At 37.5% G+C, this 17,540-nt stretch overlaps 1 protein-coding gene across 4 annotated transcripts in view; it reads right to left on the bottom strand.

Moving 5' to 3' along the window:
* Positions 1-17,540, bottom strand: part of tdrd12 (tudor domain containing 12) — a 30,578-nt gene that overhangs the window by 11,014 nt on the left and 2,024 nt on the right. For 3 of the 4 annotated variants that reach the window (XM_044124043.1, XM_044124046.1, XM_044124044.1), the window contains 23 exons: positions 15,790-15,926; positions 15,531-15,650; positions 15,378-15,433; positions 15,200-15,285; positions 14,265-14,439; positions 12,557-12,621; positions 11,950-12,065; positions 11,511-11,576; positions 11,370-11,415; positions 10,793-10,864; positions 9,890-9,996; positions 8,525-8,593; positions 8,327-8,386; positions 7,770-7,830; positions 6,959-7,066; positions 6,617-6,802; positions 6,390-6,543; positions 6,161-6,288; positions 5,367-5,558; positions 4,600-4,728; positions 3,135-3,252; positions 2,697-2,836; positions 711-928 (listed from right to left, as the gene is read on the bottom strand). In XM_044124043.1, coding sequence (XP_043979978.1) covers positions 711-928; positions 2,697-2,836; positions 3,135-3,252; positions 4,600-4,728; positions 5,367-5,558; positions 6,161-6,288; positions 6,390-6,543; positions 6,617-6,802; positions 6,959-7,066; positions 7,770-7,830; positions 8,327-8,386; positions 8,525-8,593; positions 9,890-9,996; positions 10,793-10,864; positions 11,370-11,415; positions 11,511-11,576; positions 11,950-12,065; positions 12,557-12,621; positions 14,265-14,439; positions 15,200-15,285; positions 15,378-15,433; positions 15,531-15,650; positions 15,790-15,926 — 2,609 coding nt within the window. The remainder of the gene's footprint in view (positions 1-710; positions 929-2,696; positions 2,837-3,134; positions 3,253-4,599; positions 4,729-5,366; positions 5,559-6,160; positions 6,289-6,389; positions 6,544-6,616; positions 6,803-6,958; positions 7,067-7,769; positions 7,831-8,326; positions 8,387-8,524; positions 8,594-9,889; positions 9,997-10,792; positions 10,865-11,369; positions 11,416-11,510; positions 11,577-11,949; positions 12,066-12,556; positions 12,622-14,264; positions 14,440-15,199; positions 15,286-15,377; positions 15,434-15,530; positions 15,651-15,789; positions 15,927-17,540) is intronic. The other variant, XM_044124045.1, reaches the window with a different exon arrangement.

Below are 17,540 nucleotides of genomic sequence, written 5' to 3'. Positions count from 1 at the left end.
TTTTGAACAAACATTTTTTCTTTCACTTTGTATTTATTTTGATTTCCAGATCAGTTGTAGAGGCCTTTATTTTATTTTTTTTACCTCATTAAGTATTGCTACTTATTTGAATAGATGTTCATCTGAGAAATGGCTTTGTCTGATCTTTTCAGCAAATGTTGGTTTAATCATTTATTTCCAAAACTATTGGTTATCGGTATCAGCTTAAAGAAAAAGTTACCAAGCAACTTTACTTGTTTTAATGTGAATTTCCTCTGGGATTACTGATGTATATTCATTCCTTCATTGGCTGTCATTTCTGTTTTCTAGTTAGTACACACAAACAGGAATTAGTTTGATTAATAATTGATTAATTATTCAACTCAAGACATGATTTCCATCAAGTTGATGATGGAAATTCAATGGAAATACTCCGACTCAACAGTTTTTGGGTGTATCAGAGAGCTTAAAGCATTGGTGGACGAGAATTTATGGGTTTTTGTTTTTATTTCACACTTATTGTTGAAGAGTACGTATGATGAAAACTAAAGACTAAAGACATGATTTTTTGTTTAAAAAAGCACAAACAAAAACCTGCAAAATCAGCAGTGTATCAAATTCCTATTCTTCCCATTGTAAGACTCTACATAAACTTGGGTAATAGCAGTAACTACAACATCAATGTCACTTTTTGAGATGTAAAAGTGTGACTTATCTGAACTAAACCATACCTGCAGAATCCAAAGCTCTTCAGATAGCTGCAAAAAGGTCGATCTGTCTTCTGGTCTTCGCGGGCCACATGTACCCCCTCAGCAAAGGAGAACAGTACAGGCGGAAGTGGCGCGTCAGTTCGTTCCAGATAACGGAGAACTCCTACAACGTGACGAGCATTTCGTTCTGAGATCAGCAGCACTGATCTGCTGACTGGAGAACCACCGTCTGTTTGATCCTGAGGGAAAACCACAAACCAAAAAAACTTTAACAGTTGGTGTCCAAAAAACATTAATGGATGAATATTTTTGCAACAAGTTCAGATAGCTATTTAATTTAAGTTTGTGATAAATGCTACTTTCTGATGAATGTATAAATGTTAAGGTGAGAGTGAGTCAGTAAATATTAAGTTGAGGAGTCCAAGCTGGGTTTCTTGAGAATAGAATAAACATCATGTTGGGACACATAGGAACAGATTAGATGTCGACCGGAACATCGGCCAATAAGTGCGTGCATACATTAGTGCATTCAGCAACTTCCTCCCTGGTAGAGAGCGACTGGGAATTTTGTAAGACTCGCAGCCAACAAGGTACGTATTCAACAATAATAAATTTCTAACTGTCTAATTTAGTTGCATCTGCCATTTGAAAGTCTTTTTCTGTCTCACTGTGAGCAGGAGGGAACAGAGGTTGTTTCAGGGCCTGAAATTTATTGTGGGATTGCAGGTGTCGCGCATTTTGTAGTCGATTTCCTCAAATCTAGTTTCTACGATGCAGAACATTTCTGCACATAACGCTGTTGGATTCTTTTAACTGTGAGCTAATCAAAACATGGAGCTCGTTAAAATGTTAAATTATCAGCTTGAAGAAGAATTGCAGAACTCCAGCAAAAAAAAAAAAAAACAGCACTGGAGGTGCCAGTAATGATGGCAACAACTCAAATCCTTGTTTCCTCCACCAGGTGGTGATTACCAAGCTGCCCAAAGAGAAAAGTGTCAATCTAACTGGCTCAGAATACATCTGTGGCTTAAATAGCAGAAGTGAAATCAGCAGTTTCATTAATGCTACAAAATATCACCGTTGCTCCGCGGCTCAGATTTTTTTCATTCAGCAGCAGTGAACAGGAAATGTAAGAAATGATAAATTGCCTGTTTTGTATTGCACATCATCAAGTCTCAGGACTTCAACTCTAGATTCAGTCATTCATGCAGATTCACCGACGTACGAAGTTTAAACTCTAGAAGATACGCAGATACAGTGTGAAGACAAAGGCATGGAGCCCAGAATCTGCCCAAATTGTCAATAACTACAGAAAAAAATAATGGCTTGATAAGGTAATTAATGTGGCAAATATTGCATTAAAAATAACAGAACTTTCAAACTCTTTTGATAATGCCATGTGACAAAAGTAATATTTGCTTATAATTTTTAACACTACTGATGTAAAAACTATGACTACTCTTTCATCCCCCCATTTGTTTTTCTTTCCCCATATTTATTGCATTTATTTAATGCAATACTTATTATTTACTTGGACATTTCATAAATTTTCTATATTATGTATTTATTTATTTACCATATATATTTTCCATCACTTTTTTAAAAATCATACATTGACTTATTTTACTCTTTTTATATTTCCTCTTTCCATTTTCTTCCTTCCCTTTTTAAATTGTGTAACATTTGTTATCATGGTGTCATTTTATTCATGTAAATGGAGGAAGAAAAAACAATTTTAGCTTCACGAATCATCCCCAAAATTATCGGCAGCACATACTGGAGATTGGTTTGACTGATGTGAAAATAGATATATTGGCAAATATATCTAAAACCTGTGTTGGTCAATCGCTAGACAGATCAATATTATCCTCTTTCCCTAATTGATGTCTATGCCCCTCCTCACCCCAGCTGTGGCTCCTCCCCAAGTGATGAATTTACATAAATTAGACCATGGATATTTACAAAAAAAAGAAACAAAGATTTTGTGTAGGTAATTTGTTAACCTACTTGTTTAGGTAGATTTCGAAAGTTTTCAGCCATGCAAAAGAGTCTGTAGCCAAACACTTTAGGAGAAGGCGGAAATCCATAGTGGACAACACAAGCTGCATCTCTGATACCAAGGCTCTTCAAGCACTCACTGGTGCTCACTGAAGGATGAAGGAAAAACAAATGCAAAACAGCAGCAATATTACAATTCTGTAAAATCTCAGGTGAATTACTGAAAATTCTTTCACAATCATCTATGACAAGAGTAGTGCCAGGTAATGTAATGAACCTCACAGTTCAGGCCACGATTTGAATTCAATATTGTCTTAAATACTTATGATATTTAATTGACTTGATTTTATTTAATTTAAGAGGGACAGTGCATTTAGAAACAATAACTGCATTGCATGGATGATTATACCCACCCCTAAACAGGAGCAACATTTGTAATAAATTTACCCAGGATAACATGAGTGCCAGGGCCAATGTTTTTCCTCCACTGCTGGATGACAAAGTCAAGCTGGTCCAGTAATCCCTTGTGGATCTTGAGACAGAATGCCGATTTGTTGCCGACAGCCTGCAATACAGAATTATGTAAATCTATCCAGTCTATCCATCCTTTATACACACTCATCTATGCACAGACATTGGTAACATCCACTCTTCCTGTTTAATACACGCTCAAACAAATTTTGTTAACAGACATCTTAATGGTACGACTTCCGTTCCTCTCCCTTATGTCCAGCTGTAATTAAGCAAGAGGGGTAGTTTATTGGACAGGTCGCTAACAAAACGTTGCACTCCTGAGTGCCTGAGTAAATGTAACTGTGGGGATCAAGTGTCACCAGTAAAAAGATCTACACAACAATTAAAAAAAAAAAAAGGCTGACACCACAAAGCAAAGACATTTGAACATTTTAAACTGCATGTTGTGCTAAAGAAAATCTCCCCAAAGAAACATGACAAACATTTCTTAAGAAGAGAGGGCTAAAGAAATAGTATTACCAGCTAAAACTGAAACTGCATTTTACATTTTTCCAAGGAGGAGTGCCACAGGATTTTAGACTTTTGTAGATGTCTAAGACCAGGTCTGAATCCTTGCATTACACCATACACCAATCTATGAAGTGTGAACTTGTCAAAGTAAACATAAGGGTTTGAGTGCACAGGTTACAATTGTGCAAAAACTGAATTGAATTGGGACAGTATGCCTTTGCGTTGCAGCTTCAACATTCAAAATGGCGAACAGATCAGCCTTTAGGCACTTGTGCTGCCAAAAAGTATAACTACAAAAAACAAGTGATTTTAAATTATTTGAAATGTACAATACAAGTATTTTTGCTTTCCAAAGTCATTGCTAGATATATTTGGCTCTCCAAATGCATTTTGTTCAGACTTGTTGAATACAGAGCAATATGAGATAGTATTCACAAATGTTCAATAGAGTGCAACAAGCGGGAGAATGTATTAATAAAACTACCTATTAAACTGTAAAGGACATTATAGCTTTCTCTGTATTCAGTGAGTACTTCTAAAAATTAAATAACATCCTTTCATACTGAAGTAGTTTGGGAAAATATACTGTAAATAAAAACTCATTTGATTTGACTGGTAAAATTATCTTTAAGTTCTATAGTTCAAAGTTATTTTAGTTATTTGGATACTGACAGCGGTACAGCTTGGTACAACTACATCACAGTGTCGTGGTCAGGATTTGACACGTTAAAACGTGATCAACACTACATTTAACCACTTTTATATTCAATTTGATGTAAAATGCCATAAAAAATAATCAACCTACTTTGCTGAATTAATCAATAAAAGACGCACAGAAAAGCAGGAACTGAAATAAAAAATAAGCTAACAAAAGAATTACTATAGTGCAACGTAAAACATCAGGACGATGAGTTAAAACGTTTGTCACCTTAAACACATCTTCAACCTCCTCAGCAGAGTTTGCTACAATCAGGGTCTTTTGGCCAACTTCAGGACTGAAATCCAACACTCCCAGAAGTGCAGATATCTTGTTGCTCTCAACAGTCATCAGGATAACCTGTACAAACCAAAAGTCAGAAAAATTGATATTTTAGTGCACATATTTAGACTGTATATTTCATTCCAAACTGTATTTCTTCTTTTTCATTTACTTGAAACCAAAGCATGGTTCCTTGGGTGTAAAGGATTTTTGTTGACCTTCAGCAGTTTCCTATGTTTTGGTTTCACAATAATTCTGGTCGTCAGGGACCACTGCCTGCATATTTTAGACAAGACAGGGGTGCAGCAGGAGGAAACTCCTAAAATATGCAGGGCAGTGGACCTTGAAGACAGACATTGAAAAACACTGGTACAGGTGGAAAATACCATATCCGACTCGGGGTATGCAAACCATGTTCCAAAGCCTTCAAATTGATTCCTTTGGCTTAAGCATTAGGGAAAGAAAAATTAGATTAAAATTACTGATTTTTCTTACATGCTTATTTCTGCTACTGAACTAAGGTGTTACTGACACCCGCAAAGAAGAACACAAGATTTTTGAGGAGTTGTGAACATTCAATTATCGTGTCACTGTAATCTGAAGTTCTTCAATAGCAGTACAACATTCTCAGTGCATGGTTTGCAAATTTATGGTAAGGATTTGCAGGTTGCCTTAGCCCAAGTTGAACACCACAGTCTGCATTATATTTGACCAACCTGCTGGATGTTACCATACAGTGCAGCCTCCTCAGGGACAGTTATAACGATGGAGGGATCGGGCATATGATTAGAGATTAGATCCTCCATGGGACTGGTCCATCTTTTGGCCACAGCAACCAGTTGCCGAGGACAAGATGTTTTCTCTTCACTGGAAGTCACCTTCTGAAAATGTTGTAGGATGGTTGCCATCTGGGATAAAAAAAGAAAGAAAGAAAAGAGCATCAATACTTACACCTGCACAGAAACAAAAATGACAACACACAATCCTATTTCTTTAAGCACAATATTTCTTTGTTTTCCATTTTTGTCACACATGGTTAACAAAACAAATGGTTGCTTGACAATGATTCAAACTAACAGATTAGTGTTTCACTGGTGCACATGTTAAATTGATGTCCTGCTTTGCCTCTCAAGCTACCGCAGCAAACGCACAAAGTTTCTGACAGGAAAAAGACAGAAGGAACCAACAAGCAGCCAGATTGTAGGACTCTACTGCAAAAACCCCAAAGAACTCATGGCTGACTAAAATCAGAGGGTATGAGACAGCATTTGTGCTAGATGAATGTAGCAATTGAACAAAAGTGAGAAAAAAAACTCTAAAACTCAAAATTTCTTTACATATTTTGTAGCATTGTCTGTGGGTTTGAAAAGGAGGGCCAAGGCATGAAGAGTTTGAAATCCGCTGACCCAGACAACAGCATGCAGCAGCAGACAAACTCCTAAAAATGTTAGTTTGGTGCCGATTTTTAAAGTTCATCGTAACGGCTCCTATTGATAACAAAAACAGTTACCTCATCAGGTGCAAAAGTGAAGAGCTGGTCAGCCTCATCTAATACTAGATGGTACAGTCGCAGGAAAAGAAAGCAGTGACAAGACAGCAAACGGACAAGAGTGAATGGCGTGGTCACTAACAGCAGGCCTGTTGTAAAGAGAATAAAACATTTAAACTTAGATCTAACTAAAGTGAATTATAGTCAGGAACTGAATGGATTGACAAAGCCTTGTTTCTGTTTTGCTCACAGTTTTTGGGGAATTTTACAGCCTTGGCTTCATCCTTGCCAATGCCCACCAAGACAATAATTGGGTGGAGGGTTTGAGAAACCTTGCTTTCCTCCAGCAGGTTGTATATCATCTGAGCCTTTTCCCAGCCTGGACACAGCAGCACTGCTATGGGCTGCATGCAAACACATTATTAGAAAGTATGCACTAATACAAGTGGCTTTGCATTTTACTAAATATTTACTCACCCCTGAACTGGAGAGGTGGGATAAGAGGAGGGAGTTCAAAAAAATGTGGGTGAGCAGGGGGATAAGGTAGCCAAGTGGCTGGTCAGCATTCTGGGAGATAACAAAAGTGTTGCAGCCACGAGCTATAGCTGGCCAACTGTAGCAGTCAGCTGGAGAAAGAGTGCGATAGTTTTTCTGAACCAAGACCTGCAAGAGAAACCAGTTATATGGAATTTAGATCATTTAGAGGAAAAAGATCTTAATGGTGGCGACAGTGGGAGAAGTTCAGCCCACAATCAGTGGGTTACTGGCTCAATCGCTTCGCCCCCGCCTCTGTATCCTTGGGAAAGACACTTCACCCACCTGATGAAGAGAATTTGTGATGGGAGCGTCTTCTAATGTGTTGCATGGTTCCATGGAAAGTGTTGAATGCACTAGAATCCCCTTCACCCAGGGATCATCGAGTGAAACCTAACAAAGATGAATGAGAAGAAACGGCCAGACTAGTCAGGAAAGAGAGAAAGATGAATGCAGCAATGTTCATGCGCAGTCTCACAACTTCCTCCTAGTTTGCTTGTAGAGGAGAAATTTGTGCTAATATTTAGACTGAGCCTATAAAAGCCCAACCTGACCCGGACCGAGACCACAGACATAATGTTCGAGTCCGGTCCAACCAAACTGATTAACTTACATGCAGACATGCTTAAACAGCTACATTATGTCCAGCTGAGATTTAGAATGATTGTTTTTAGACATATCGAGGGGTGGACTCTGCCCCTGACCACAAGCCATCATGTAACCCTGACCAGGATACTGCAGATGTGAAAGATAGAAAGATACATTTTTAAATTTAGGCATACATAAACCAGTGGTCTCAAATTTCAGTCCTCATTGGCCAGTGTCCTGCAACTTTTTGAGTAAAAAGCTCGACTGCATGCTACTGCAGTTAAGCTGTAGCATGCAGCTTGACTTTCATTCATATGACAAAAGATACACTTAAAAGTTGCAGGACTCTGGTACTGGAGGGCAGCAGTTTGAGACCACTGGCATAAACAGCACAATCAAACCCCAACATAAAACACATTCTTACTGAGGCCTTCCATAAGTTATCACGAGTTTAAGAGGAAGCCTTTGCAAAGAATTGTTTCAAATACTTAAAGTCAAGAAAACATACCACCTCATCTCCAGCATCAGGATCGGAGTTGAAAGGCTCTGGGTTCAGCCACTCTAAAAGACTACAGCAGGCAGGGGGGGGGGGGGGGGAATCAGAAATCATAATTTAAGTCACAGCTTTGCAAAGCACCAATAGACTGAAAGAAAAAGATAAAAGGATGAAACCTCACTGTGATTTACAAATATTGTCACAAAGGATTTCTATAGGCAGGGAATACGTTCAATGACTATTCACTTCAAAACATACATTTTCCATATTTTTAAAACAATATTTGATCTGTTCTATGCTCAATAGTGATTAAAACTAGAAGAAGCCTTCTTATAGAAGAATATTAAAACAATAAGATACACTGGATAAACCAAAAAAAACCTTGTTTTACTGGTGAGAGCACAACTGTATGAACTAACTCAGGTGACTGTGTTCACAACAAATTTTTGTAGTTGTTGATCTCCATTAGTGGCTCCTTTAATAGCAGATTTTTTAGTTTCTTTTCACTAGAAACCAAAATAATTGCGGTTAAGCAACAGTCCAATATTAGGAGCAGATCTTGGGCCCACCGTGAGCAGACTCTGTCCTCTTCACACCTCACTCCACACTGCACTGATGTACTTAAATCACTACAATGACAGACAAAATCAGTCAAAGGGAGCTTTTTTTATATGGTACCACATTGCAAACAATATGCAGTCACATTATTAGTTAAACTACATAAATATTTTATTGCCAAATGTATGTTGACAATAATGCACATTCACCTTGCTTCCACATGCCCAGGACTTCCAACTAGAATACTTCGAGAAACATCTCCAGTTTTACTTTGTAGGCTGTTGAAAAACAAGTTCAAGTAAAATTAGTTGAAAGCAATTACTCTTCAAGGGAGTAATATCTCAAGTGGAACAAAATTGGAACTGAAAAATTAAGCATAAAATCTGCTACAAATGTGCTTTGTCACGTTTGTATTTTGTGCGCTGTGTGTGTTCAGTTCTCTATGACAGCATAAGTACTGCCAGAGAAATGTGGCAGCATAAAGGTGGGATTATGGTAGGGTGTGGGGTGGAGAAAACACCCCTTTGATGGATTTAATTTACTACAGATTTTGTGTAGTGATAATCGATGGGGCAAATCAAACACAGTATAGGACGCACAGTAGCATGAGTCCATAGGGACCTGCAGTACATGAGTGATTTCTTCAAGTTCAATCAGGAGTTCAGAACTAGTCATTGGCTGGTTCTTGCTGCAACTAAATAAAAATTACAGTCTCTTGTGTTACTTTTTAACTGAAAGGCATAAATATAAGGAGGACCAATCTTGCCTTAATAAAGGATAGATACAGAGATAGCTTGATGAATGAATAGTTCACACAATATATAGTTAAGCAAAAAAAAAAAACGTGAATGGCCATGGCAAAAGTTTGAAGTCTTCTCAGGGGAATTTTGAGTTATTTACAGATTGTAAAAGTGTGGACTGCGATGTCAAACACATGGATGTCAAACACATGGAAATCAATACAGAAATGAACAAAATATGGCCATTTGAAAGTTTCTCCCCAAACCTGCTGAGCAACCTGGGCTGTTAGCAAAGGCTGTTCATTCACATTACCACCCTGCAGCTAACGGTGGGACTTATGGCCAAACCGAATCTTCAGGATCCATTAACTTTAAAAGTTCCTAAAAAGATCAGTTTTTGAACATCTACATTTTCCTAAGAACAAGTCTTTTTATCTCTAATACAGCTTTTGAAATGAAAAAAAAAAGTTGAATCAACTCTATTAAGTAACATTAAAATTTGTTCAAAGTACAATAATTGATAAGTATCAATTATCTGTTATTCTTTACTGTAAGTGTTGTGTGCATTAACATCCTTTTAGGGCTATTTGTGATTTAGAAGCATGACACAAGAAAAATGCACTTGAGCTGCTTTGGCAGAAAGAAAGACTGCTACAAATACACAGAAAATATTTTAAAAAATTACCCAACCATTTCTATCAATTGTGTTTATCTATTGTATTATTAAATAACCTTAAATTAAGTTGATGTGTGCAGAGCATTATAAAGGAAGCTAGGCTGTAAAAAAACAAAGAACAGCTCTCACTAAATGATAAGAACAATAATAATGGCTACTTGGTTTCTGAGACAATGCTGGCAGCATCCTGCTCTTGTTCAGTGCCAGTTTCAGAAAGTTCAGTCGTCTCAGGTTGACGGTTGTTCAGGTCATCATTCTGCTCCACCTGCAAGAGAGACAAACCAACAGAACCCAACTCTTCTAACAGTATGAACTTTGAGTAAACACGATTCAACATATTAGTGTGAAATTTTAAACGACACTTCCAAAGACAAACTGTCAAAACGAAGAAGGATAAAAAAATAATAATAATTTTTATCCAAGTGGTATGGTGTTTCTGAGTCTGTACCTGGGTCAACTTCAATGAGGTTTGCATTAATAAATCTAAGTTTGAAAATGCAGGATGCTGGTGCAAAAAGAAAAGTGCTGGCTTTACTACATTCAGTGCCAGTTTTAAATTTATTGGGGAAAAAATGCTTAAAGGGGCATTATTATGTAAAATTGACTTCTTTGAGCTTTGCATGTCACGTTTTTCCCTCATCAAGAATATATATGTAGTCTTCCCTTTATTCTTTCATGCATGTTTGAGAAATCTTTTAATCACCCATGGAACCATTCAGCTGTGCAAAATGCCAGGTTGGATCTAGCTCCACTTCCTCCTTGGAGCTGCAGCGTCCAACTACCGAGATTGTGCCTCACAGAGCAGCCCTCGTTTCTGACTCCCCCACTCTGCTCCTTCACACTCAATAGCAGCAAATAGTAAACACCTGGTGGAGGTGTTCAAAAATAAATAAAAATGTCTAAATGCTAACTACACATGGCCTTCTGCCTGTGCTACCTATAATACAGAGAAAAAAATATTTGAGCGTGAAAGAAGTACTTCTGAAATATCCGTAAAAACTCTTTTTTTTTTTTTATCAGGACAAATATCTTTTTCTCAGCAAGTCATAATCTCTTCTTACCTGAGGAGATCCTGCGTCATCATCTCTGCATCTGGCTTCTGGTCTGACGTCTCCTTCCTGGCTTTGCTCTTTCTGTTGAGGTAATAAAGATTTATTTTAAATATGTGGGAAGAACAGTAATCTCAACTTCTGCACTGAAATTAAAGATGGTTTATTCCTGGCATTAACTAAGTTTTTTTTTTTTTTTTTTTGCTGGCTCTGGTAGGTTGTTGAAAAAGACACACACCATGTTCAGAATTCACATCTGGATCTGTACAAATCCGTATGTCCACTAACCACAACGAAACTTACGTTTTCTCTTGATGCTCACCATTTACAATTGTTTTGCTCGCCGTTTTGTCTTTGCAAATCAGGATTTCAAACTGGGACTTAGGATATAAACAATGTTGAAATACTTCACAGTTTTAAAATTTGATTTTTGAAAGAACTTTCTGTTTTGGTTAAATCTTTTAATCCATTTTTATTAAATTCATACTTAATTATCCAGATATCTTTTAATGACAATTGTAGAATTAACATCTTGATCAATTCCTAAATTTAAATATAAATCATAATTGAGATTTTTAAGTAATCTTACGTCTTCCAGTTGATTGCCTCTGCCAGGATTTAGAAACTTCAAGAACCTGCAGAAGAGAAAGGTTCTTACTAACAAGTCAGGAAAGAATCTGCTGTCATGTTCAGCAAATGACATATGCATGCGTAAAATGCCCAACCTCACCTGAACAGACCAAGGCTTTTGGTTAGCGCTGAAGCAAGAGAGAAGTCCGTTTCCTCTGAAGAGTCACTGAAAAATGAGGTCAGTTTATGTCGTTATTTTTTAACTCAGAATTTTACGTTTTTAAAGTTCTGATTCCCCTGTTACAGAATTATGTTGCCAACAGATTCAACAACTAAGATAATACGAAGCTGGTGGAACAGCTTAGAAAAACTATCATCAAATAAACATCCAGATCCACAATAATGAAGACACACACAAGTACATTAAGACACATGAGAAAAGGAACATCAGTCGTCAGTGAGTCAAACGGGGAAAGCGGTCTCCTTCTCACCCTCCATATTAACTCAGTTCTTCAAACACATATTTCAGTGTACCAGATGAATCCCAACTCTCTTAATCAGAAACATTTGCTCAACTTTAAGTTGCACAGCTTACTTACCTCTCTGCCCCTGAAGCTTTTGGGCCATGCTTGGTTTGGTTGTTAAAAAACATTGGTTCTTTAGTATCCTCTGATCTGCTGCCTTCCTCACAAGAAACCAGCTCAGGGATTTGACTCTAAGCGGATTAAAACATCTGAAATCAGCTTCTTCAAAAGGTAGTATTTAGCAGTCAGACAGGAAGTTCAGATGACCACAGTCCTTTACTTAAAGTCAGTCATTAAATCAAACAGGATGGGGAGCTCCTCTTTTTCTTAAACTGGAAAACAAATATAAGGTCAAATTAGTTATTTGTTTTAAAGTGTCTTTGGAAACAAACATGTTTCGCAAAACATGTTTTGTTTTGTTTTCCACTCCTTGAGGGCTTGCATAGGGTATGTACTGGAAATGGTGCATTGCATGGGGCTGAGTGATTGAGGTGTTCAGACCTCAACCACCCACAGCCAATATTTCCGTTTGCTTTACATTATCTGTGATGTATGTACTATTGCAATTTATGTGTGATGAGACGGTTCACAAGACAAACATTTCTTTAAAATAAGGTGTAATAGTAGCCATAACTTGGTAGGAGTTGCTACTTCAAAGCAGAAAGTGCAAAGAGCTGCAAACCTGAGATAGAGAGGGAGTTGTCAGCCAGTCCCCTGCTTCTGAAGCACCAGGACTCTCTGATGACCCTGAGGGTAAGAACAGATCAGAGTCAGTGACATTAACTGGGATACTAAACCTTTTTACTTAATTACCTTTAAAACAGATACTTTAAAGCTGTCTCTCTAAATTCTACCTAGGTGTGTGTGTGTGTGTGTATGGTTGTGTATCCTGTCTGTTTCTGTATTGCTCTGCGACAGACTGGCGACCTGTCCAGGGTGACTCCGCCTCTCGTCCGGAACGTTAGCTGGAGGTAGGCACCAGCACCTCCAGTTTTTCTAAACTTTAAAAATAAGTTTAAAAAAAACTTGAAATAGGTCCCACTGGATAGACTAGCTATGACCACTTATCAATTCAATGAGTTATTTTTATATTTTTCTGGAAACCTCACTCTGACATGGAATCTTCATACCAGTAGAAGAGATGAAACGAAACAAGAGGCCAACCTGCACATACTTGGTTTCCTCAAAAACCCAGGGTTCCAGGAAGCAACCAAGTATTGAGTGCATAGAAATGAACATGCTTTTCAAAAGCTTGACAATACTGTTTAAAATCTATTTATTTTATTGTCCTTATATTATATTCAAATTTTTTGAGACACTACATATTGAGTTTTCATTACATGTAAGCCAGGAATGGTCATAATTCAAGAAATAAAGACTTCAATATTTCAATCTGTGTAATTAATGTATATAACATAAATTTCACTTTCTGAAACCAGTGACAAAAATATTGAACTTGTTCACAATATTCTGAACTGTCCTCATAGATGGGAAAGCTCTCTAATGTTTTGTCAGGTCGCTCTACAACAACTTGGTAGATATTGTTGACTACAAACATGCAGACATGACCAGGGTGAGTCAACCACTTAAGCCCCTCTCACGGCAGAGCAAGAGGGGACAGCGGTTGACTTTTAGACCTTTGCTGAGGTCGATAACATCGGTGGATAAGATCAGGTTCCACATGATGTGACCACAAATCTCCCAGAATTAAGGAAATTAGATTTATTGGTATACCCCTATTTTTACACAAATGATATTTACCCAGCAAATAAGGTAAAACAAAAGACTAAAAAAAAAAGTATGAAAGACCATTAAGATTCTGCCACTGAGACCAAAGGACTCTGCAATTTTTTAACTTGTTTAAATTGAGAAAACTGTCATCACACTGAACACATGTTGAGAGAGCAGGACTCTGATGAGAATAGTAATGTCCACTGAAAATGTTGGAAGAAATGGATCTGTAACTTGCCTAATTGGCAAAGGAAAATTTTAGCTAACCCAAAAATCCTGTTGCACCAGACAGAGGAGTTTCCACAGCGTGACTTTAGATAAATGATCAGGGCAGTTGTCTTCATCTCAACCATATGACTTATTTTAAAAAATGAGATTGGCAGACGTTCCAAGCAGGTGCTGACATCACACTGATGTGACGAAGATGAAGTTTATGATACATTTAAAAAAGTGCTTAAACTGCTATGGTACATTAGAAATTGTATTGCATTTTGTCTCCTTAAATATAACAAAATAACCAGAGTCATTTTTCAATTCAGAATTAGTATCTTTTTGATTAGCCTATTTTTTAGTAAATGGGAAGCCTCTGAGAATTATTAATAATTCTCTTCTGTGCTGGCATGTGTTAACTTACAGAACTGGGAATAGAAGGGTCATACCTCCATGTTCACTGGGAGAATGCTGGTTTTCCTCCATCTGCTTGTCAGAGCATTTGGATGCAGTCTGAGTTAGGATGCTGGGGGACAACATGAGAGGAAATCTGTCACAGGCGTCCAGGCCACTGCTGCTGTAACATGCAAACCTATTGGCCACCAGGTCATCATTCACACAGATCTGTAAAAAGGAAGAAATATTATAAACTTCTTACCCCCAAGTCAGGCTTATAATGAATATTAAAAACAACAAGGTGGATATGAAATAAAAAATACTAAGGCCAGGACTTTAACTTCTTAATTTTTATTAAATGACCAAGTAGATTTTAAAGTGTTACAAAAGTTAATGCATTTCATCAACTTTTTTTTACAAACCAGTTCTAGTCAGAATTTTGTATTCATGAATTTCTGGTAAGCCCATAAATCTGACACACAAGTGACAGCCTCCAAAAACAGCAATAGATGACCAAGTCAGTTCTCTTGGTCCACTGAGGTTTCATTTTTGCTTCAAAAGAACAATTTGACAGGACTCTGGAAAAGACTGTTCACTAGACTTGTGTTCAAGTTGTGCAAAAAGGAGTTGGCCCATCAGCGAAGCTATTCAAGCCTAAAATAGCATCTAAATGCACAACATATTGCAGGAGCACAAACGTCAGCGTCAAGTCACATTTCTAAAGATCCATGACTGGGCTTCCTGAAATACTTGAAAGCCAAATAGGTATAACAGCACTTCACACATGGTTGAATAACCTAATAAATTGAAAGCAATTGAATGTTTTTGTTGTTAAACTTATTCATCTATTATTCAATAATTAAGCAGCGAGTTTTTGAATTGAGAATGTAGCTTATTTTGTCAATATGTAGTTTTCAATCAAAATGTGTTGTGATTCATTACAAATGTTGCAATGAAGAAAAATACATGTACTTATGACAAAGTTCACCTTGATGTTGCTGATGGTAAGATAGAGCTCAATGGAGGTAGAGTCCGACTCCAACTCATGCAACACAGCTTCTGTTTGGGTGGATGCTATAAGGAAAAAAATCAAACAATTGACAAAAATATTTTTGTACAGATATTAACATCTTATTATAATCTTACTAAATACTAATTCTTTTAACCTCGAAGCAAGTTGTGCAGGTAAAGTGTAGCCGAATAGTCCCACTGTCTAGAAGGTCTGCAGGAAATAGCAATAGTAAAATTGGTTAAGTAAAACAGTCAACAATGAAGTGTCAAAAGTTTAAGTATTAAATGAAAACAACTCATTTTCTCACTCAAGTTCTACTTTTTCTGTAAGTACAGATACTCGAAGGGTTATTGGTTGGATTCGTGCCAGATGGAACCTCCTCACCCAGAAAGGAAGCTGAAGGAACTTCTGTGATGACACTCGTATCCTTAGTAGGAGACAGGAAACAAAAAAATTAAATTTAACTATCAGCATAGCCATTACACATCTGAGATTGCAACTGCTACATACTTAGGTAATAAGTAAGTTTAATTTGGAGATGGGAACCAGAGATATAGTTAACTTACTTGTCTAGGGAGACCACAATCATTTCTCCATGGTCAACCAGGAAGCAGAAAGCTCGACAGCATGTTGGGTCGGTGATGACGGACCGCACAACAGCACGACACCATGACTTCTTCACAGCCCAGTACACCACATACACCTGAGAGGTAAAACAGCAACACAAAATCACTACAAGTCAAAGTTGAGCTGTTCTGCAAGACTAAAACTTTGTTATATTGGAAAATCATACAAATACCAAGACAAATACCTTCTTTACTGACAGTCCGTGTGGATTCACATCAAACAATGTAAGATCAAGAATTCTATCGTTAATTATTGCAAAAACTGCTCAATATATTAGCCAAGCTTGCCCAAGTAAGGGTGAAAAGCAAACTCAACACATTATTTGTCATTCGAACACAAAATAGCCTTTCAATTTTTTTATTTTTTTTTGACAGTCAGTGTAAACTGTGATTTAACTAGATAAGATGTTCTATTGATAAACCAACAGTAGTGTTCACTCTTTTTTTCACACACTGCAATGAGGATGACAAACACCCCCCACTGTATAATAAAGGCCCCAACATACTCTGGTGTACTTCTGTGTTGAGGTCCGCGCGGACCCCGTCTGATTACTGTTAAAGCCAACGCAGCTTCCTGCTGCTCCTGTGCCCCGACCCGCAGTAGAATGGTGCACTGCTCCAGGTTCTCTGACTTTGTGGGATGAACCGACATGTGACTGCCTTTCTCTGTCTCACATCGACTGGTGTGTTGAGGCTGCCCAGATCGAGAACAAACAGAGCTAGGCGCCCAAATAGCTCATCAGACTTGCGGGTTCTCACTAGGATTGTGTGAAATAGAGGAATTTGTCATGAGACAATTTTAGGTCATTAGTACGCTCGAGTATGAAAACCCAACAGTCTGCAAACGGTACTTGAGGAGTCCACGCGGTTCATGGAGAGCACACAGTATGCCGGAGTATGTGGGAGCCTTAAGCCTGGCAGGCTACCAGGTTTTACTTGCCCCCACCAGGCTGAGCTCTGTTTATTTTTATTTTCAATTTTTTTTTTTATTAAATTGATATTGAAAAAAGTGGATTGGTGAATTCCCAGCTCAAATCCTTTTATGCATTTCCTGCAAACCTCCCTGTATGTTTGAGAAGTTCAAGATTAGCTGAAAGATGTCTTAATAAAAAAAGAAAGGCTGAATGCAGTCAAAGGCCTGTTGATTCTGGTCAGTGACAAATAATTTAGTCCTGGAGTCAAGATAGGAGGAGTAAGGCAGAGTTTCATGTGTGAAAGACCACAGAATTTCCCCATTTTTGATCTTTGAACAAATGTCTTTTTGATCTGTAAATTAATTACTTAAAAAAATTATACAATGTTATTTTCTGGAATTTTGTTTTCAATTTGATCACTCACACTTGAAGAGTACCTTTGATATACATTCAAGACTTCTAAAAGTGAGAAGATCTGCAAAATCGGCAGTGTATTTCCCCGGTTTAGTGATATTGATACTTTATACTCTTATTTTGCTAAAATTATATACTAACACAGTCCTGGTCTGACCCTTCCTATAAACATGCTTACAATATCACATTGCCTTGCACATTTCACTACGATTATAGAGTTTTTGAGTGTTTTTAGATTGTTTCCAAGATGTTCCAGAGCCAAAAAGATTTAAAAAGGTTTATATGAGAGATCATATCAGCAGAAATTTCCAATCTAGAATTTTAACAAAAAACATGTTTAGCGGGAAGAATTTAATTTCAAAA

This window comes from Gambusia affinis, linkage group LG08, assembly GCF_019740435.1.
Source record: "Gambusia affinis linkage group LG08, SWU_Gaff_1.0, whole genome shotgun sequence".
Lineage (NCBI taxonomy): Eukaryota > Metazoa > Chordata > Actinopteri > Cyprinodontiformes > Poeciliidae > Gambusia > Gambusia affinis.
Note: the sequence above shows the minus strand (reverse complement) of the source record. Positions and strands in the feature narration are given on the sequence as shown.